Source organism: Tinamus guttatus, unplaced genomic scaffold, assembly GCF_059628265.1.
Source record: "Tinamus guttatus ecotype Peru unplaced genomic scaffold, ASM5962826v1 Tinamus_guttatus_pri_ptg000182l, whole genome shotgun sequence".
NCBI classification, from domain to species: domain Eukaryota; kingdom Metazoa; phylum Chordata; class Aves; order Tinamiformes; family Tinamidae; genus Tinamus; species Tinamus guttatus.
In genome coordinates, this window is record NW_028288716.1 from 291575 (window position 1) to 313823 (window position 22249).

The 22249-nt window shown below is 42.8% G+C and overlaps 1 protein-coding gene across 1 annotated transcript; it reads right to left on the minus strand.

Annotated features, from left to right (window-relative positions):
• Positions 1 to 7625: 7625 nt before the first annotated feature.
• Positions 7626 to 21854, minus strand: LOC104574078 (DBH-like monooxygenase protein 2). The gene is made up of 12 exons (XM_088523357.1): positions 21662 to 21854; positions 20021 to 20182; positions 18624 to 18707; positions 17325 to 17492; positions 16699 to 16801; positions 15424 to 15590; positions 14059 to 14150; positions 10167 to 10263; positions 9899 to 9958; positions 8910 to 9040; positions 8514 to 8628; positions 7626 to 7866 (listed from the first exon to the last, which is right to left on the minus strand). The coding sequence occupies exons 1-12, from the start codon at positions 21833 to 21835 to the stop codon at positions 7630 to 7632; spliced, it is 1590 nt and encodes a 529-aa protein (XP_088379483.1). The 5' UTR covers positions 21836 to 21854; the 3' UTR covers positions 7626 to 7629.
• Positions 21855 to 22249: the final 395 nt, after the last annotated feature.

Here is a 22249-nt window from a genome sequence, read left to right on the forward strand (position 1 = left end):
AGAAAGACCTGTCTCATCCTGTGTAGAACCTGAGCAGGGGTCTTGTGATTTCTTATGTGAAGCTTCATTCTACACGTTATTCAGAGTAATGCGTATAACTGGGAACTTACTTGCGTTTTTCTGAGACTTCAGATAACGACCAAGGCTTGATTAAGTAGATGGGCTTACATGAACTTATGGGGTTCTGCACATAAGCATATTTGCTCTGCTAGTTGTGATAATTATAACAACAACTAAATGAGCATTTTAAATGCCTGCTGAGTTCACTGCTATTTGTTGCCTATAGCAGAGGCTGACATACAGAAAGATCAGGGTTGACAACACTCAGGAGAGAGAGTTGCTGCATGGAAAACAGAAACAAAATGCTTACAACAACAAAAACAAATGCTAACAGCATGCAAAAGCATAGAGAAGAACATTACCCAGGGTGAGAAATTATCACATGAAAGTCTGGAAAAGTGAGAATCAAGCTTTCCCAGAAAAATCTTTTGGGCAAATGCATATATTAATTATGTATAAACACACATAATTATATATTGAATTCTGCTTGTCAAATCAGTAATTTCAGGTAATTTTTTTATCCTTAATTTTGCTTTTGAAAGATCAGTGCCTACGTGTACTGACTCATTACACAGAAATACTCTACTGGTAATTATAAACAGCAAATTCTGAGTTACCATAAACATAACGATTAGAAAGTAATGAATATTTGTTTTATGATGATGGAGAAAGGTAAATAAAAACTGTCACTTTGCCAAGATTCCTACATCTAACCAGCCCAAGCCTATTTATGAAATAATAGTAGGGCTTTTATTCATTAGGATATTGTGCCACATATTCATTTATTTATTCCTATTCCCTTTAAAGCCAAGAGGCGTAAGACTGTCTATAAAAGGGTGAAGCCAGGCAGTGTCCCCCACCTTGCCTTGGCATGACCCTGGACTGGATTGGCAGGACTGATCTCTCTCTCTCTTTGTTTCTATCTCTTTCTCTCCCACTGATACTCACTGTCTTGCTTGATGCCACTCCTTGTAGAATTATATCAATTTGAATCAATCAATTAATGGGCCTCAGCTGGTTTCAGCTAACTTTTACTTTTAGGTCTGAATACTGAACAGTTCCCAGCCTGCGTGGGACATTACACAAGACAAGGTCATTCTCCCAGTAGATTTCCATAGTCTAACCCAAAAATCTTGCACTTTCAAGCGCTTAGGTAGAGAATGCTAAAAAAAAAAAATACACACATATTTTGTCCATATAGGTTCTCAAAATTAGAAGCAAATCCATCCTCTGACTTTTGAGGAGGAATCTGGCCATCACTTTGTCATGTCTAGCACACCATATCATATCACATCATATCATATAATTCTGTCATTTATTTCATTAATAGTTATGAACCTAATCTTGCCTTTGTTTGAATTGATTCTTTCCATATAATTATTCAGTTATTCATTTCTATATACATGTGTATTGGAGACGGAAATTTCTGTGATCTGTAGAGTCATAAAAATCTCCTGTGAGAAGAAGACGCCAGACCTTGGGAAAGAAGATATTTGCCTGCCCAGGCTGAGCGATAAGGAGCAGGGATGCAGCTGCTCAGCCCGGTTCACAGGCAGCCCCCACTGGAAACCTGTTGAAGCCGGCCGCTCGGCTGGGCTTGTAGCCAACTTAACCGCAGACGTCCTCCAAACTAGCTTTGGAGGTCAAACACTCGGAAATGAGGAAGAAGAGGAGGAAGGCAGGACCCTCGAATTGAGGGCTGGGACCCCCGACTGGCATGCGCGCCTGCGTACCCGCGGGGGAGAGTTGTGCAACTAGAGGCGGAGTTTGTCCACCCCCCCGCCTGCCTCCTGGGTCGAACTGACCCTACGTGCCAGGATGCACCGGGCATAAAAGTGGACAGTGTGGAGAGGGCGGGGAGAGAAGAAACTCCTGACTCTGAGGCCTACGCTGTCTCCGTGGGAGCCGGTCAGCAACTCTCTCTCTCTGGTCTGCCAGCTTGAGAGGATGTTCGGGTCCAGATCGGCAGGTATCACCTCATGAGTAGTTATCCATACTTGTCTTATTTTATGTCACCTCGTTCTGGCTGATTATTGCCGAATCCCGAGCCCATCCGGAACATAATTGGCGACGAGGATGGGATTCGGCAATTAAACAGTGGAACTCACTAGTGGAGCGCAGAGCTACGTGAGGTCGTACTACTGGATAGAAATTGTGTTCGTGCTGTTTGTGTCTGTGTTCTTTATTGGCTATCGAAATAGTGGGACTCACTAGTAGGGTGCATAGCTAGGTGAGGTCGTGCCACTTGATAGAAATCATTTTTGTGCTATTTGTGTTTGTGGTCTTTATTGTGTGTGCAACATGCAGTGGTTCTTTTTTGGGAGAGCTGCAGGCAGCACTGGTGACTGCAGGGAGGCTGCGCCTCTGAGGGAATGCCCTGAATGGGGGCCAAAACCATGGAATACTCTGTGGAACCAATGGGAGACCTGCACCCGGGTATCTCCAGAACCATGGACGCAGAAGGACTCCATGGCGGTTTTACAGTATTGGGGTCAGTTTGGGGAAACTGACCATACTAAGAACTCGGTCCGACTGGAACACACTGGTCAGATGGGAGGTGCCCTGCTGTGTGCATATAAGATTTTAGCGGGGCAGTTAAAGGAGGAACAGGAGAGGAATCAGCTCCTCCAAGAGCAATTACAGGCAGTCCGAGCCTCCCAGGTGATGCAGAGGCAGGCTCTGCTGGAGGTCAATGATCAGAGGGAGCTCCTGGAGGAGAAAGGTGCTAAATTGGCAACACATTACACGATACGAGTAGTAAAGAACAGGAGAGGGAGAAAAACAGGGCAGAAGGGGAGCCGGGTGCGGACTATCACCGACCCTGACTGGGACCCGGAAACTTGGGATGGGGATATTTGGGAATCAGAGGAGGAAGTCCCCACACCAGAGGAGAAGGGCCCATTGCAGGACAAACCTAAAAGGTGAGCTGCCCCGGTAATACGAAGGAAAGCTGTGCTGACAGGGCAGGGACAGGTGGTGCGACAGGACGAACTAACCAATTTTACCCCCAAAGATATTAAGAATCTGCTAGCGAAATATAAACAACAACCCAGGGAGAAACCACAGTCCTGGTTGGTAAGATTAATGGAAGAAGGGGCTGATTCGGTGATAACTGACAATGTTGATGCCTCGAGGTTTTTGGGGTTAACTAATGACATGTATGTACAGTCCACCCTGCAAAGAGTGGACGGAAGCGGCAAGAGTCTTACTGCTGTGGTAGCCGAGGGTCTTGCTTACTGCCACACTAATGACAGCGACTGGTCCCCATCCAGCTCCTCCTGGGTAACTATAAGACAAGCATGCCAGATGCTTAAGGCAGAGGCCATGAAGATTGCTATAGAATTGGGAAGTCCACAGCTTTATCTGCAACAGCCATTGTTACCTGGGATGCGAAATAAGTTGTTGGAGGGCTGCCCAGGAGTGTGGCACCCCTATCTAATTCCAGTTCTGATGTCAGAACAAGGAAACTGTATTGAGAACGTAATTGAAAAGTTGCAACAGATAGGGGACCTTCCAGGATTGGCATTAGAGGTGGATGGAAAAGGCGGCAGTGAGAAAAGAGGTCTGAGTGGGAACGCAGGGTCAGAATGCGGGGAGCGAGCTCGGATCTTCCGTCTGCTTTTACAGAAGGGCGTTAATAGACAGGAAATTGATGGGAAACCAACAGAAGTATTGCGCCAACTAGCACGCCGATATAATGCCTGTGCGGTCCAGGCTGCGAAGCAGCACTCAGGAATAATGTCCAAGGCTGATAGATCACAGGTGTTGCACCCGTGGGAGGACTGAGAGCAGACGGTGTTAAGATTCAGACCGAAGGAGAAGCTGGAGACAGTTTCTCCCCCTCAGGAGGGGCTTGGACGCCTGAAACAATAATAGGGGCGTGGCCAAGCTCCAGTGTCCAAAGGGTTCCAATGTAACATCGCTCGCCAAGACGATCGTTCGTTCCTTACACGTGCCATTTATTGTTCAGAACAAAATAGACAAACGGTTCATGCTTGGTGGACACAGGAGCAGAGGTCACAGTAGTGCACAGGAACCCAGAAAAGTGCAAGGGGGAAGTAATCCCTGTTTGGGGTTTAAGTGACCAGGCTGTCAAGGAAAAACTTGTGACTGACTGCCATCAAGCCATACACCAGACTCTTGAAGCTGCTGGGGTGCTGCAACCAGGGAAGGTTCAGGTGATCCAATCAATCAGGGTGCTCAACAACAGAGGGGTGACCAAAGAGCGGACACCCCTTACCCTGATGAGAGGGATACCCCGTGTGAATTGCGCGGTAGCCACCTTGACTGTAGCATATGAATCTGGAGCAAACTCTAGTCTCTTCCCTGTGAGGGAAGGGTTGGTATTAAACCATAGAGGAATACTTGAATGGGATCCCGGGGGAGGACTTCTCGAAAATTAAGGCAACCTCCCTCTTCCCCCCACTCGCTTCCCTCCCCCCTCGCCTTCCCCTGTGAGTGGACCAGATGTTCTGGGGGGAGGAAGGGGATTGAGAACTATACTCTGACTTGTATCCTTGCAGAGAGATTAGGGACATAACTTCGGTACAGAATACAAGAATGAAGTGACAGCCAAGCTCCAGTATGCGGGGCACGGAAGGGGCCAGCGACCCCATATACAGATCATTAGGTGTGCTGCAAGCACTGGGAATTGAACAAAATAATGTTTCCTTTGTTCTGAGTTGCACCCAGGCCCAGACATGGGTGCAGAGTGTTGTTGCAGGTATATTGAGAGACGGAGACAACAGAGTCCTGCCCACTGAGATCTGAAGACATCGTGTGGGACGTGGCCACAGAGAAAGAGTGACAGCTTCAAGCGTAATGGAGAGACCTGCAGACTTCACCCATGACCAGGTCCTCCGTGGGGTCATCACCTACGTACTGGCCCTGGCAGATGTCACCAGTGAGAAGGTCTATCTGTGCTCTACCCACCCCCACCCCCACCCACCCACCCCTGAAGATGATGCCCTTAAAGTGAGCAATGTTTCTTTTTGATACTGAAGTGGGCTGATGCCATTATGGGATCAATCTGCAGAGTAATAGTAAAACCATATTAGCTTATGTAGGGAAAGGATGTGTGTATTCTAGAACAACATGTAAGTACGTGCTAAATAATGAAAGTTATAACCAGACTGTGTTTAATGACTCTAATACGCGTACTCACAATGTAGTTATTATTAGAGGCTGTAATTTTGTGTATGTTACCCATGTTTAATGACTATCTGTGTGTGTGTGTGCTGCCATAATAGTGCCTTGCTACTGCATGAGGCAAGTGAGACACTACCTTGATGACCAGCTGAAGCCTAAGCACCTCCTACCATAGTCGAGGGCAAGACTGGGTTGGCCTCTGTGTTCGCCACCAAGAAGAACATCGAGCTCCGCTGTTGGCTGCAACCCATTAGGCGTTGAGCGGTGGGGACACATGCCATGCCAGACCTTGATGTGAGTGATGGCCACCTCTGTCTTTGAGGACCATCTAGGAGGTGAATATAGGCCAAGTGGCCTGCTGCTGCCATGAGTGACATTTAGTATAATTAAGTTGTGCACAGGACCACAGAACTTGCCTGAAAAATTGCTTATGCTAACTCTGCTGCACGTAGGCCCATTGGACTGCTTATGCCACCCTGCACAGTAGGGCGGCTTACTATTTTAGGGACTAGGTTTCAAAAAAAAAAAAAAAAAAAGAGAGAGAGAGAGAGAGAGGGAGAGATGTAAGAACGTCATTGCTCCAGGGATCACTGCCGTGCAAGCACTGACCACGCTACGCAGACCAGGATACTGGCTAGCAAAATCCTGCAGTGCTACAATGACAGCTTTGCCATCATTGTTAGTAGATGTAGACTCGGCTCGGCACGCAACCTTGCTGCAATGACTATGCTTCTGCTTATGCATGACTGCAGATGTGAGAAGGCAGGGGCATGTGCTGATGACTCTAAGCGATCATACCACGTCTTTGCATGCCCAGGTCTGGACATTACAGGACCTGACTCATCAATTGAGAATGGATGGTGATTGGACTCCATTTGGACGATGGACATGGGGTTGGCCATGGCTATAGAAACTGTTATTCGAGCTGTTATTTCTATTTCCAATATTATCATATGCTGTCTCCCTTGCACAGTGATGCTGACACGAGGCATGGTTGAACTGCTATGAAAACATTATCTGTTCGGGTGCTTGGCTACGATAGATTGACCTCTACAGATCGCGGGGTGGTATGAATAGGAGGTGAGAACCTTTACAATTGTTTATGATCTCTACAGATCACGGGGTGGCATGTATTGGAGATGGAAATTTCTGTGATCTGTAGAGTCATAAAAATCTCCTGTGAGAAGAAGACGCCAGACCTTGGGAAAGAAGATATTTGCCTGCCCAGGCTGAGCGATAAGGAGCAGGGATGCAGCTGCTCAGCCCGGTTCACAGGCAGCCCGCACTGGAAACCTGTTGAAGCCAGCCGCTCAGCTGGGCTTGTAGCCAACTTAACCGCAGACATCCTCCAAACTAGCTTTGGAGGTCAAACACTCGGAAATGAGGAAGAAGAGGAGGAAGGCAGAACCCTCGAATTGAGGGCTGGGACCTCCGACTGGCATGCGCGCCTGCGCACCCGCGGGGGAGAGTTGTGCAACTAAAGGCGGAGTTTGTCCGCCCCCCGGCCTGCCTCCTGGGTCGGACTGACCCTACGTGCCAGGATGCACCGGGCATAAAAGTGGACAGTGTGGAGAGGGCGGGGAGAGAAGAAACTCCTGACTCTGAGGCCTACGCTGTCTCCATGGGAGCCAGTCAGCAACTCTCTCTCTCTGGTCTGCCGGCTCGAGAGGATGTTCGGGTCCAGATCGGCAGGTATCACGGTATCACCTCATGAGTAGTTATCCATACTTGTCTTATTTTATGTGCTTTCACCTGAATAAATGCTCGATGTAGTCACCTCGTTCTGGCTGATTATTGCTGAATCCCGAGCCCATCCGGAACAACATGAAAATTATTACTGTTTACACCCAACATTGCGTTATTATTACACAGCAATCAACAGGTGAATTCTGTGCCAATGACTGTAAGATCCTTCTCTTTTGAAGCTAAATATGGCAGGACTATTTTTAGAATCAAATTCATTATTTGGATTAGTAATTAAAATATTTGAGCAAGTAAGGAGCCTAGTTTTCTATACAGACCTAATTACCAGGAATATAGCTGGAGACTAGATTATTGAAATGCCAGTGAGTAGATACAGAGCAGTAACCTATCTATGGAAGATCTGGATTTTTTTATTGTTTTCTTTACATCAGCAGCTATTAAAGAGAGGCCCCTGTATTCCACTTGTATTACTGCACTAAAGTACATTGCCCATCTGACTTCAGAACTAACTATGCTGGAAAGTATTTTTTATGAAATCGAAATAAATGCCAATGCCTTTTGAATCTATTTCTGCCAAAGGGAGATAATTTCATATTACATAAATATCTTTGAAGGCTTGATGGTCCTAGGGCCATCAGATCTGAAATACCCTGCTACCAGCTGGTAACTGCAGAGCCTTTTTCAGATGGTTGGAGATCTATGCTGGCATTCTGTTTCTTACATTCTAAGCTCAGATGACAAAAGAAGACAAGCAAATAGTATCTGTGTGAAAGAAAGAAGAGGAAGTGAAGCCATCTCTTTGGTAGTCGATGACTCAGACCTGAGCACTGCAGCAAAATTAAGGTTCGTGGCAGCCTTCAGTGACAGTGAGATATTTTCTGAAATACTGTGACAGACAGCCCGCTCTGGATTAATCATGTCTCTGATTAGGCCACTCCCGATTTTCTGCAGTTCCTGGGAACAAAAGAAAAGAAGGAAAAATAAAATTATATGTTCTGTTTTTAATTAAGGTAGGAGCCACTAGATCCTGGGATAGACTGCAAGTTTAACATCTTTTCTTGTCACTTTTCTTTCTGTCTGGATGCATAACACGTGATCTTGGCGAAAGTCCAGTCTGACAGCAGGGAAGTTTTCTGAGAGGAGTGGAAGATGGAATTTTGATCCTTTCTCATGTTTAAGTTTTTTTTTCTTCCTGATTTATTTGGAAGGTAAATAATTATTAGTCTGATGCACCGAAATGTGGTTAGATAGTTAAAAGCCATAAAGGTATGTTTGTTGATTTTCTGGCATATGCTAACTCCTTTTCTGTACACACCACTTGAGGGGCCACTACTTTCTTGCCTTGTGATAACCTTGTGTCAAAAATGTCCTCCCAATAGTATCACTCATTAAGCATTATCTGTTACTTCAAGGCTAACTTTTGACTAAATTTTTATTGGACAGTCATAATTCAGGTCATATCTTTCAATTCCTAGATATGTGGAAAAGATCTGAGCAGTTGGTGTCATCTGAGGTGTCATCTCTCAAGTGTGCTTTCTTTTCAGAAACTCAGGGCTGACATTATTTCCCTAATCACAAACTGCTCAGAAGGGGACACTTACATTAATTGTTTTAATCACAACTACTTGATTTGCCTCCTTGGCTGCTTTCTCTGCAGTTTTGATGGTCTCATTGTCCCAGTCAATAAAGTCCATGGCCATCATTCCTTCTACTGTACTGGAGAGAAGATAAGGGGCAATGAGGAAGAGGAGAAAACAAACTGGGAGATGAAGAAAGCAGAAAAAAAAGAGAGGAAGGGGATAAAAAAGGAAAGGAAAAGAGGCCAATAAGGCATCACAGTTGATAAATTCCTGCAATTAGGTAGTTTAGTTAGACAGACACAGGCATGTGACCATATCTTCCCTATCAGCAACATCTTATTTTCATTATCATTCATCATTCTTCTTGGTTACATTTAACTCTTCTCTACTGAGAAATATTTTTGTTTTAGAACTCACTCCGAGGCCTCCTGCTTGAGCATGTGGGCAATATATAGAATGTCAGGGTAGCCCATACAACTGGAGATGTTGTTACGAGGATAGTAGAAGAGGAACGTGAGGCACATCTCATTCATGGTACTTAGCCCACCCTGCAAAGACACAATGATGACTCAGAGGTTTACTGAGACACAGCGAGGAGAAATTTTCTTCTCGTTGTGTCTCTCCTCTCCTGCATGGTGAAAAAGACCTATCTGTTTCCTTGTCTAGCTGTTAGAGAAGAGCAAGGGATTCTCCCAGTGATCTGATAAAGAGGCTGTGGAATGATCTTTACAATCAAAACCTACCTGTTCTTTCCCTCAGAGAGACTACCATTTTTTTTTATTTCAAACTACAGGATCCCCAAATCTTAAACAAAATTCAGCCAAAACAGTCAGAGAATTATCTGAAATCTACATCCAGATAAATATTTGTCAGCTGATCCCTATTTTTGGAATGAGACCAGCCAAATCAAGCAGTATAACTCTATGTTGTTATAAATTTTGAATTCTTCGTAAGATTGAATCTCAGTATCTTGTGCATAGTCTTAATTGCAATTGCACTGTTAACTCCTCTGCATGGCATTTTCGCTAAAAGAAGTCAGTATGGGGCTTAATTTAAAAATAACTGTTTATGTGCTACATTCTGCAAAAGGGCCTGATTAAAGAGATGTCTGGGATATGAACAAGAAGAACTGAAAACAATGTCTATGCATTTTGAGAAGTTCCATATCTCACTATTTGCTCTTGAATCTTTAGACAAGACATAGCTTACAGAGCATTAGAGGTAAGATTGGCTTGGGGTCTGTTCACAAGCCTGTGGCAGGAGAAGCTTGCTGGAGAGCTTCTGACCCAAGAAGTTTTTGACAGTGATCTGTTTAGCTGAGGAATCTGTCTTCTCAAAAGACTTTAATGGTGGATAAACTAATTTTATATGCAATGGATAATATGTAGGTAGAAATGCAAACTTACAAAAGTAATCACTGACCGATCCAGTGTCTGAAAGCTACATTCCACCAGGATCTCATCCCCCTAGAGAACACAGGTTATACTGTCAGAGCTGTACAGCAAAGCACACAAAACAGTTGCTTCTAACATCTGGAACTAGGAAACTATGTGAAAACAGTAAGTCAAAATCTAAAATAGAATGAAGGAAAGAATGTGTTAATGTGTTCCGATATCTCTGACACAGTTTCCCCAATCTGCCAGCCCACAACTACATCCCAGAGGAGGAACATACTGGTTTGATTGTGAGGATTTTCTTCATATCCCGAACCTCCTGCAGTGTGAAATCATACTTATTGTCCTCACAGATGATGCGCAGCTGCTCACCATTCCTGGTAAAGAAGGGGATAAATTTATGTTATAGGGATGGTTCCTGCAGGAAATAAACAGAAACCAGAAAAATCTACTCTGGAAATCATACCTGGTTTCTTTTCTGCTGTAATACACAGAATGTATTTCTAGTGACTAGTCAGTTCCAAAGCACACACTTCAAAAGTCACACCCAATCCTCTCTGCCTTGGAATACAAATCTGATTTTTTTTATATTACATTGGCCTTTTGGATGACAGTATATGATTCCAGAAGTAATAATCCTAATACTTGCATCTCATCTAATACTCTTCCCTCACCAAAAAAATCTCAAACTCTAGCACAGTGGAGTTGGGAGGCCCTTGAGGCTATCCCTTGCACATGTATTATACATGAATTCATCCTTCCCATTTCTGTAGAGTTCTTTGTAATACTGTTTCTGAGGTAGTCTCAGGCTTGAGCACCACCTCTCCAATCCCCAGTGCAGGTCCTTAGATCTTCCTGTATAGATCCACACTGCATACTGCAAAGAGCACCTAAGTCATCATCAGAGCTAGCCATCTAGCCCACAAATCCTTGTAGCACCCATGGAAAAGCCCTTGTAGTAGCTGTAGCAGACCCGGCTTGCTTGTGCTAGGCCAATTTTGTCCCTCCTAGCAGTTCTAAAGCAGATGAACTGCTGGGGTTCACACTGCTATTCAGCCATGCCTTTTAGCAAAATTAACTTTGGGAGGAAGAAACCTAGCTTAAAGGCCAGACTTAACAAAACTCTGCACTGGCATTCTTCCATAATGCGCTGTTAGAGCTCGTCTGAATCTTTATCTCATGGCCTGCAGAACATATGGCAGTCTCTGTAGGATCCCTCCAGCATTGTCCTGCCATATGTGCGAGGACTTTAATGCCTCTTCTGGAAAAAGAATACTACAGGTGTAACATGAATTAGGCAAATTTTACTACAGGCATAATATGAATTAGGCAAATTTCAGCAGTACCTGAATGCCACAGTAGAAGTAACAGAGTGTTGTGGAGTTTCTCAGGGCATAAAGCCAAGAAACAAGATGCTATTCATGTAATGCATATTTGATGTGTACTATGCACTTTGCCTGAAGAGCAGGAGCCAAAAACTATTACTACTGTGTGGAACAAAATAGCTTTATCTCCCTCACTTATACTGTCTGTGTAGGACTCCTGGTCCATGTGGTATTCTGAAACTAAGCCCACAAAAAGGAAGCAGGGCTTTATTACCAAGGCCCAGAATCAAAGGCTCCAGAAAGAACACTATCCAGAGAAAAACTCTCAACCAGGGTCTACCACAGAAAGCCCCTAAATGTCTAGAAATAAGTCCCCAGTCTGTTCTATGCTGCCAAGGTCAACCTCCAAAAAGTTTGGAGGCTCCATTAACTGACAGCAACACAAACATTATATATGCTACTGGGAGAAATCCCCCTGCTCCAAAATAGCCACCTCAACCTTTGCCTGTGCCTGGATCATAACCTATCCAGAAGTTTGTAAAGTCAAACACTTGACTTTCCGGTCTACAGTTTGCTTGAGGTGGCTTCAGGACATGCAAGGTAAAGTCTAAAGATCTTTTCCCAGATATATGCTCATGGTAAATAAACTGTTACTCTAGAGTCTTCTGTAGACAGATCTGAAGTGATTCATGGTAAAGTGGCAGATTCTTCCATATTCTCACCCAAGAGTACATATTTTGTTTGTATCACACTTCTTGCTGGTTGGTGTACGCACCTGGAAGGTGCTAACTAGCAAGATGGAGGAAAGACTCAGTCCCCTTCTCTTAATATCTAGCATAACAATCCAAGTGTCAGACCCATTTGGTACGGAGATAACTAGCATAGAAAATGAGAGATTATTTTGAAACTTATGGATTTTATTGAGGTGTCCTTTGCCCCTCTTCCTAGAAACAACCACAGATGCAAACTATAATACGCTATTCCTGAGGGACACAGATGGGTATAGGGGACCAAGTTATGGGAGATGGGCATATTCACAATGCATCTTTTGAGTTACAAAATCTCTCTGTCTTTGGTCCAGTTATAGCAGGCCAAGTGTTTACTGAGGTCCTTGAAATATTTTCTCCCACTTTGGCATGTAACAGGTGACAGAGGCTGCTACTTTGAAGATGCCACTAGTCAGAGACGAGAAAATATTCATCAGAAAAATTTGTTATTTACATTTTTCTGAGCTTGACTTTGAAGGAACTTCTAGTCTCTTGGCCCCATTTCTTAGCATGCTTGTGGAGTGGGTAGTCATTCTCAAAGCGAGGCCAGTAGTAAGGCTGTAGCCCTCTGCATTGCTTAGTGGGGCCTGGAAGCCAATTGCACATGCGAAATGGCATCCTCAAGAAGCACGTCCAAGAGCAAGAGAATGTGATATTAGCTAACAAGAATTTCTAAGAAGTGGCCTTGGCAAAGGCCAAGACACAGCAGGCCAGGGAACTGGCAGGCTGGCCTTTGGCAGTCAGGAAGGAATGGCAGGGGCTAGCATGTGTAAAGCATGTTTGAGTGCCCATGGGTGTTTCAGGCTATTTATTGAAGTATATCTACAAGTGCAGAGGTGCCACTTTAGTGCAACCTAGAGTGGTATTTCACATGTGTGCTCAGAGGATAAACTAGAAAATATCCACCCTACTAGACTAGACTAGCTCTGCATTGGTGTTGGAAGCAGCTTGCCTGCAGCACAATACCTATTCCTTCTGTGGCTTCATGATCAATCCAATATATGTGGAGTTTCTGCAGAGAGTCAGTATGTATGGCAGTATATGAGATGGCACAAGGGTGTGGGGATTTGATGTGAAAGCACAGCCAAGTGGGGCCACATCTTGTGTAATATGTTGCAGTATCTGAGTTGTCCAAACAAAAGTGTTCCTATGTGCAGAACAAACAGGCTGCCAAAAGGAGAGTGTCAGAGGACTCTACAAGGACCAGTCAATTCCAGAGTTTCCCCTTGCCATTGCAGATGGGATTCACATGACACCATGAAGACTGCACCAACGATTCAGTGCAGGTCATTAGGGAATTTTATCTTGAAAATGTCACCATAGGCAGTCTATGTAGCTTTGCAGAGAGTAGCTACAAACTCACAGACACCCCTATTGCTAAATAAAATAGTGCCATAGATTGTTTTCTGGCTAAGGGGCAGGTCACTAAGTGTGCCTCACTCTTACTGCCAGTGGTGTGATCCTTGGCTCACGCTGGGTTATTCTGAAATTACAGATCTAATGAGGAGACAGACGTCTCATACTAGTGAGTGCTTGGAGACTCTTTGTCCTAACTGCAATCATTTTTTCTCTCTTGTTTCTTTTCCAGTTCAAAGTAGCTGAAGTAGTCTTCAAATGCTACATTGCAACTTGGAACTGACAATATGTGTTTAATGGGCTGGGATGTGATCAAGAGGTGCATAGGTTTTGTGGGAAGATTGTGGAGGAAGTCAAACCTGCTGTAGTTTGCCCATGCAGCCCATGGTTATGGGCACATGCAAACCTAGGACTCTGCCTGCCCACCATCAGGCTGTGTCCAGCTAGCAGAGCTAAGTCCATGTAAGAGCACCTTCTAGGAGTGACCAATGTGGATAAGCAGCAGTACAGTGCTTCACCCTGTTGCGTGGACCTGTTTTATTAAAGTATTTAGGCAGTTTTACTCTTCACAGAACTGACAGCTCTTTGTACTGCATTTCAGACAGTGTTGATTCCCAACCAGTCTCCTGCATGGACAGACAAATGAGGAGTAGCCAAGGAACATAAGCCTCACCCATTCCAGCCCAGGAAGTGGAGACTGATCCCCAGAATTTGCATCTCTTACCGGTACTGGGCTACTTTCACTCCTCTACCAGACAGGTGTGTGTGAAGAAGGTATGCAAATACGTGCAACTCTGGAACTGGTGTCCCATTCACCTGCAGTGCAAAATGGAGAAGAGTAGTCAGGGTTCATCACTACATTTCTGCCTGTGGAGTCCAAAGTCTGAGGGACATGTCTGTAAATGTCAGTTTAACAATTTTTTGAAAAGAAAGATTAGCCTATTTCCTCCAGTATCCCATTAGTTATTTAAAGCTATTTGCTGTACCATTCCTTTTTGAAAATTGCTTATCTTGGTGTCTTGATACCTCATGCTGGATACTACACAGCTATCAAACTAGCAACTATTCAAGTTAAGATACAGGAGACCTAAAAAATTAAACTTGCAGATACAGATCCTAACAAAAACAAAAGGTACTGGAAAAAATAGAAGTAGAAATCTTAAGACTGAGCGGTGAGCCATCAAAGGAACCAAGGGTGGTTCCTTTGATTGGTCCAGTAGGAAACTTTAACCTGGACTAGCTCACAAGTAGAGAGACACCAAAATCTGGAAAGACCCAAGGTCCAGGGTCTAGGCAGATATGCTAGAAGGATTTATGGTCCGCGCCAGAGGTCAGAGAGACTCACAATTTTGAATAAGCAAGCTCAGTGTCTGCTTCACTAGTGAATTTTAAGTCTGATCAGCCAGAGGGAAGCAAAAAAAAAATGGACTGTTTGTGTTGCCCATACTTATGAGGTACTGTTGGGTGATCACACCACTCTCCTGTCTGCGTTGGTCTGGCATTGGTCTGGCTGTGGCTGGCTGAGACTGCTCTATGTATGTGTCGTGGGATAGAGGGTTGCTGTGTATGAAATTTTCCCTAAGGGCTGTGTCTGGGAATGGAGAAAACTGTCAGCCTCACATCTAGGAGGGCTGGAGAGAAAAAAACACCTGAGTCATGCATGCCACCAGCATATCTTTACCAACTCCTTGTCAGTTTTTAGAAGGATGCTATGTCTCTGCTCCAGAGACGTCTTCTTCACCTGACAGCTGACACTATATCCTTGCAGCCTAACACACCTGTGGCTGGACAAGGGCCTCTTACCTCTTCTTGGAAAGTCTCTGCTTCCCTTTAATTTTTTTTTCCACTTCCACTTAAATGGACTGAAGTGGTGTTTTTGTCATGGTTCTGACATGACCATCCACCTCTGATAATGATCCTAACTGTTGCCTGAGAGCCAAACCATCTCTCTTTCGAACAATCATATTATAGTAGGTATTTATTTTTGCAACATGCAGAAGGAGAGGCTAAGATGGTACCATGTAGCAGGATTTTGTACATGTCTAGACAAGTCCAAAGTGAGAAAAGACAAGGATTTCCCCACACTCACTTCATCAAACTGGCTAGTATTGCAAAGGCCATAAGATCTATAGGATTCTGCTCCAGGAGGGATGAAATGTACAGGAAAAGTGAAGATGCCTGTCTGCAGAACCCCCGCATCATATTTCCGCAGCTCCGATGTGTAGTAGATTCGCACCCCTGAGCTGTCGATCAAACCTTTAAAAAAATGTGAACACTCTTTCAGTAACATTTCTTGCTTACATACTTTTCAGCTTCATCCTGTTCATTCATCCTGTGCATCTATCCTCATCTATCCCAACACCCAGACAGATTCCCCTCCCTACTTTCCTCAGCACCTGGTTATTTCCTGCTTGACTGTTATCATTCTATATGTATTCGTTTGTCCTGTTCATATTTGTACTACGAGCTACCTGTACTTCCTGTTTTATTTCTCTCTCTTCTCTCCACCCTCTTTCTACCCCTGGACCTCCAGATAGGTCTTGTTGCTCTGATGCTGGATAATTCCCTGTGGGAATTCCCTGTGGGAATATCCCCTCCCTATGGGAGGGGATATTAACTCTTTATTAGAACTGGGGCCTGAAGTAGCAACACATAAAGTTACTTTTCCCAACTCTCTTGTGATCAAACATAGACCTGCAGGGAGGCCTGAGCTCCCCTACCCTCAGTGGCATGATGCACTGTAACGCCATCTCAAAGTCTTGCAAGGTACACATTTTACAACTTCCAGGAATGCATCTTCACTTACAACTTATCTGGATCTAGTCCTGCTCATAGTCTTAGGCTGTTCCCATAAAATTACGCCACGCTTTTGTTCCCGCTCTATAGAATGATAACAAATACCATGGTGGCAGCCTTCACAACCCATCATAGGAAGTGAGTGCTGAAGGTCACAGAAGTGTATTATGTTCTCCAGGTTCCATCCTGACCCTTGAGAAGTCTCCATCAGCCACACTGTCCCTCCCAGCAATACTGCTCTTTTTGATCATCTCCATGTTTCTCCCCACTCTCACATATCCTCTAGTATCAGAGAAGTTAGGTGTGCTCAGGTTTTATACAACGACACACGTCTAACCTATATGGAAAGAACCATCCGTGTTTTCACAGTTAAAATTTCCTTGCTAAATGGGATCCCCTGCCAGTTTTGCCTTAGTATCTTTAAGCTTTCGATGAGCAATATATCCTAAGGGATATATTGCATACTACGTGATTGCATGCTGTAGATAGTTTCTAGAATGCAGCTAAAGTTTAAGATTTCAATGCTTAGGCTGTTTCTCAAAGAAACATGTCTGCCCAATATACCCACCTGGTAACAAGTCGAAATTGCTGTAGTGGATTTCCAGTCGGATGTACTGAGGATCCAACGGTGTCCCTATGGAGAGTGCAGTTTCATCTGGAAATCGATAGGACTTGTGGAAAGGGAAGAACAGGAATTATTTTTAGCTCTCCTCTGTTTTCTTATTGATTGAGAGACAATGGACATTTATAAAAACAAAAACAAAAACACAAAAAAACACTGTATAATATAAATGAGTCTAAAGGTTTCATCTAAAATTTATCTCTTTTGTCTCTCCCTGTCTCTCTTTTTGTCTCTCCATGTACATGCATACTATAGAAATACAAAACCCATTTTGCCTTGAAAGACAGAATAAGCATCATAAAGACAGAATAAGTTAATATTTGTGCAGCCCTGACTACTAAGTAGGCCAGCTTAATCAGAAGCACCACTTTACAGAACTTTTAAACTATTCTGAAAAATAGGCAGGGATAGAAAAAACATAAGGCAAGTAGGTGCACTTCCTCCTCTTGTATGATACTAGCACAAAGAAGCATTATGTGAAATTAGTGGCAATGACATTAAAAGATCAAAATGAAAGCCTTACCGTATGACGTAACCAGAAATAGGAGAGGCAACAAACCTTTCACACTCACCTCTCCCCCAACAGCCCAGCCCACAAGCACCTGAGAGCACAGGGCAAAATCTGGATCAACTCCATAGCAATCATCTATGCCACTGGGTATTACACTGTCACTGCCACAGGCATAAACCAGGATGTGATGAACCAAAGTTATGTTGTGGGGTGTTAATACAGGTTCAAACTGTAACCAAGAAACAGAAAAAAAAATCAACCCTAAAATATTTCTCTCTTGGACAACCAGGAAGAGCAGAGCAATTGTTAGCTCTGCTTTTTGCTAGCAATTTCCAAGGAGAGAACTTCGGACAAGCAGGTATAGTCTGATTTATAACATGGATGGTAAATAGAAGATGATTGTTTATCCATTAACATCACTCTGTAGGCAGCAGAATCTATGGCTCCAGAATGGATTTGCATCTTTCCCTAAAACACCCTCCCTCAACCAGAATAACAGGAATGTCTATTTGGCCTTTTATGCTGGACAGTGATTCCAGACTAGGATTGTAATTAATTTACCTGATACAGCATTTTTCTTGTCTGCAAGCAGCTTAAGGAACCTTGTACACTATAATTCACTGCCTTTCAGTTGTGCCAAAACAACTATTACCAAGATAGTTAAAAATAAGTCTGTAAATAACCTGAATCCGTTCATTAATCTCTGAACTTTTCACCAGCATTGTTGAGATCAGATCTCAAATCTTGATAAATCTTGAATAAAGCTCCTCAGTTTGTTCTGTAGGATTGACTTGCAAATTCTTACTTTTCCAGCCCATATAAATTCTTCCTCTGAAATTCTGTCTAATGTCACTTCAGTGGAACATCTATTTTTAAACTTTCAAAGCCTGCAAAACTAAGAAGCTTCACCTTGGAGCAAATTTGTCTTAAGAAATAAGCTGCATTTTTCATGAAAAAAACTGTTTATTTTCTTTGTTCCTTGATTTTGTACATTGAAAACTGTACTGCAGAAATTGTGCTTTGCCTTTTGCTAGCAATTTACAAGAACAATAGCAAAAGTTTTTGCATTCTTTTGAAATAAATAAAATTCTGGATGCTACTTTTGCTTTTATTGATATCCACATGTAAACTGTTCACTCTACACTGAGAATTATCAGACTTGTAGCAAGGTTCCTTTAGGTATGACGTGCATATAGACAACAATGTTTCCAAGACAGAGAGTTATGTCCCCACACCAGGTGGACAAATCCCAGGGGCAGTGAAAACCAGTTCAAAAATGCTGTAAAAGACATAGTTGCCAGCAGAACTAAAGTGGTATTAAAGTCCTATTTTTCTCCAGTAAGACAACCATGCAGAGTACCTTATAGATGTGATGTTTCTGCTTGACCATAGGCAGTGGTATAAAGGTACAGGCATACTTAGTTTCTTCAGCTGGAACAGCGAACTGGAGAGGAAGAAGAAAAAAAGAAAGAAAAGAAAGAAGAGAAATACAGTAAAGATTGCTCTAGCAATCCAACCATGTGCATTGTGGAGAACTCAAAAAGGGGCAAGTCCAAAGAGACTGGAGCATAGAACAAGACCAATATCCTCCTATCAGGAGGGAAAGTGAAGATCGAAGAAAGAAAAGATTAAAGGGTCAAAAACATGAGGCTGCATTCTGGGGAAGGGAAATACATTTGTCAGCTGCACCAGATCTTATATTCTTTTTCATTTAAGTTTTGAAACATTTTTCCAAAAGGGAATTGCATTACTACTTTGGCTATTATTATAACATGAGCTGATTGTGAGAAACCTCCGACACATTCCGTCCTTTTTTCTTTTGGATTGCCAGTTCTCTGTGACTAGCAGAGCACAAATGTGTGCCCTTGTTTTTTTGAAATACTCTCTTTTTCTAACCATCACAAATAGTAGGTTTTTCCTTAGAGTTTACCATGGGCAAAGTATTGGATGAGGAAGCATTACTGAGTCTCCAGAATTAGGCATGCCAGAAATTGCCCTGGCTACTTATTCAGCTGTCTGTGTTCAAGTGCCACCAGTGATGTCCCACCCTAAATATTCTTTTTGTGTCTGGCATGTATGTGGCACAGTTTAGGACCTAGGGAGCATCAGTACTTTCATCTTCAATCTTGAGAAGTTCTGCCTTCCACATAGTAAAAAATACTGAAGCCAGATCATAGATGGAGCCCTACACTGTTCTTGTGCTCCAGGACTTTAGTTCAGCTACACACCTCAACTGGACACTGCTCAGCAGTAAAGTCTCGGAGTTGAGTAAGTTTTATTCTCAATTTTGTCTCTTCTCCTGAGAACAGCATTTCTGTTCTCTGTGATTTCATGTTGTTGCTATGATACTAAGATGGGATGATGTGTACGGAGAAAGTGAAGATGCCCATCTGCAGACCCCCAGGGAATATCCTCAGTATATTACAGATATTTTTATATGGGTCTATATGGATGAGACACTAGAGCTGCATGCATTCATAATTGAGTTGATAATTGTACCTCAATTCAACAGTACCACAACCTGTATTTTGCTCCCTAAATTCTGTCAAAAGAATGACTTGCAGCTTACAGTATTTTCTTAACAAAGAAGCCCCTTACACAACAAGCCCATACCTTCCTGTTTCATTATTCTTATATTTGCATATTTCCAGGATTATTCACGCCCATTTTTCAACCTGTGCAGACCTAACCTTTAGTATGGGCAGAAGGAGGAGAAGTGTTCTAGAAGGGAAAACAAAGCTCTTGTCCAATACTTACATTGTCCAGTCTCAGGTCATATGTGAAGAATATTTTGGGGTCAGCTGAGTCAGATGACCCTCTGTACTTCATCAAGAAAAGAGATTTGGAAAATTTTTGGCCTTTAGAGAATTGGACCGTGTCATCAGTGCCAAATGCTGTAATGAGGTGTGCTGTATCCATCTGTAATAAAAATATTTCATTGGAAAATCCCCTTCGTTCCTTCCCATCAACCATGCGTACATACATTCACCCTACAACACATGCCTTATTTCACTGCATGCTTATTAAAACACAGTATATATTAACCATATGCAATTAAAGCTTGCCTAAACATAGTATAGATGTGCATAATTTTTTTACAGGTAGTTATACTGAGGTACTCAGACATTGTACTAGACCACACAAGAAAGCATGCATTGCAACACACAAGATTCTTGTCCAGGTGCAGACATAATACCTGCTTGTCCTCTCTATTCATTTATATATTTTTTTTTTCTTAGAAAGCGTGGACTACTAATGGAAAAAGACTCTAGCAAAGCTTAATACACTTTTTTCTCATGCACTTATATATAGAATGCATATGCACACATTTAGGATATTTACACAATGGTATGTGAAATGGAAAAAAGGACAGGAAAAACAAATGTAAGGGCTTTGATAAAGATTTCAGAAACTGCAGCACTTTGTCTTTAAATGTGTGGATAAATTTAAAACTGGCCTTCAGAAATTCCAGGACTTGGAGACCAGAAGGAAAGCCTGGAGAAAGGAAAACATCCTTAGTGGAAGAATATTGGGTTAGAAAACACTTAAGCTGGACATACACAAAGCCATAGGCCCCAATGCATGTACTCAAGAGTTCTGAGGGAACATCCAAATGTTTTTGCAAGACCATGATATTTAAAAGATCATGGTGATCAAGAGATGTTCCTGGTGACTGGCAGAAACCTATCATCAAGAAGGGCAAGAAGGAGGCTCCTGTGATTTACAGGCCAGTCAGCCTTACCTCTGTCCCTGGAAAGATGGTGGAACAACCAATAGTGGGAACCATTTCCAGACATGCAAAGATTAAGAAGGGGATTGCTTGTAATCAGCATTGATTTATGACTGTGAATTCATGCTTAACCAACTTGATAGCCTTCTATGATGGGAAGATTTCTGAGAGCAGTAAGCCTTGGATATTGCCAACATACACATAGATCCCTGAAGTAAAGGTAGAAAGTGCACAGTATCTAGGCATGCAGAGCACTGAAAATGCATCAGTGCCAGTGTGCTTGAACAGTTTGACAAAACAATTTTTTACCCTTCATATTTGAAAAGTCACTGCCTTAAAAACCATTTTGTGTTGGCAAAGATTTTAATGCAATTTGGGATCATCATGAAGCTCTTCCAAGAGAGGACTAAAATTCTCAAACTATTCTGAATTTCCCAGACATAATTCTCATTCTCTCAAAGCACTAACTTTACGCAAATGAAAAGCTTCATCTCCGATATTAGATTCCTTTTATGTGACAAACAAGTGATAGTCAGAGAAACAAGCACAGTTTTGAAGAGTTGTATTCAAACTTAAATAAATAAATAAGAATTCACATCTTCCCAAATCTTTGATGTAAGATATTGTAATAAAATATCAATTTGATATTGATCAGTTCACTTTCTTACTGTGATATCTAGGTCATTCAGGTCACATGTAAGGAGGTGGCGTTTGAACATCATGGTAGTAAAAGTCTCATCCTGCGCCAGTGACAGCAGTTGGTAGTCCTGGCTCTCATCTGCGTCAACAGTTGCCTCATCTACAACATGACAATCCTGGAGATGGAACAGTAGTAAAGGCATTAGGGACAAAAGGAAAACTTTTTTTCAGTCTGAGAAATCAGATTTCTAAATATAACTCATGGGAACTGAATAATTACAAAGTTTTCCCTTCATGAAAAAGCAACTCTTTTTTCACTGCTAATCTCCACAAACCAACCAAAGAGAAATCACATCCAATACTTACCATATACAGTTGCTCAAGGTAACAGTAGTCATTGAGTCTCAGCACCTAGATGATGGCCTCTGGTCATCCTGACTCCCTGACTGAGAGTGACCTGAGACAGGCTAAGGCATTTTAACACACCTTGCTCAGCTCCACAAGGTGAGAAGTAAATTAAGCCCTCTTGAAAAACAACTAGCTCAAGTAAAATGTTATGGGCACCTCAAAGTACCTTTTTTTTTGGTTAGATATTCCATACCATCTGAACAAACAAC

Bases quoted from the DNA above. Each gene is read 5' to 3' on its own strand.
- LOC104574078 (XM_088523357.1), bottom strand. From the start codon at position 21,835: ATGCCTTTACTACTGTTCCATCTCCAGGATTGTCATGTTGTAGATGAG. The intron at 20,183-21,661 runs GTAAGAAAGTGA...TTTTTATTACAG, and splicing joins TGAATGACCTAGATATCACA to ATGGATACAGCACACCTCAT. The intron at 10,264-14,058 runs GTAAGAGATGCA...CTTCTTTACCAG, and splicing joins GTGAAAGTAGCCCAGTACCG to GAATGGTGAGCAGCTGCGCA.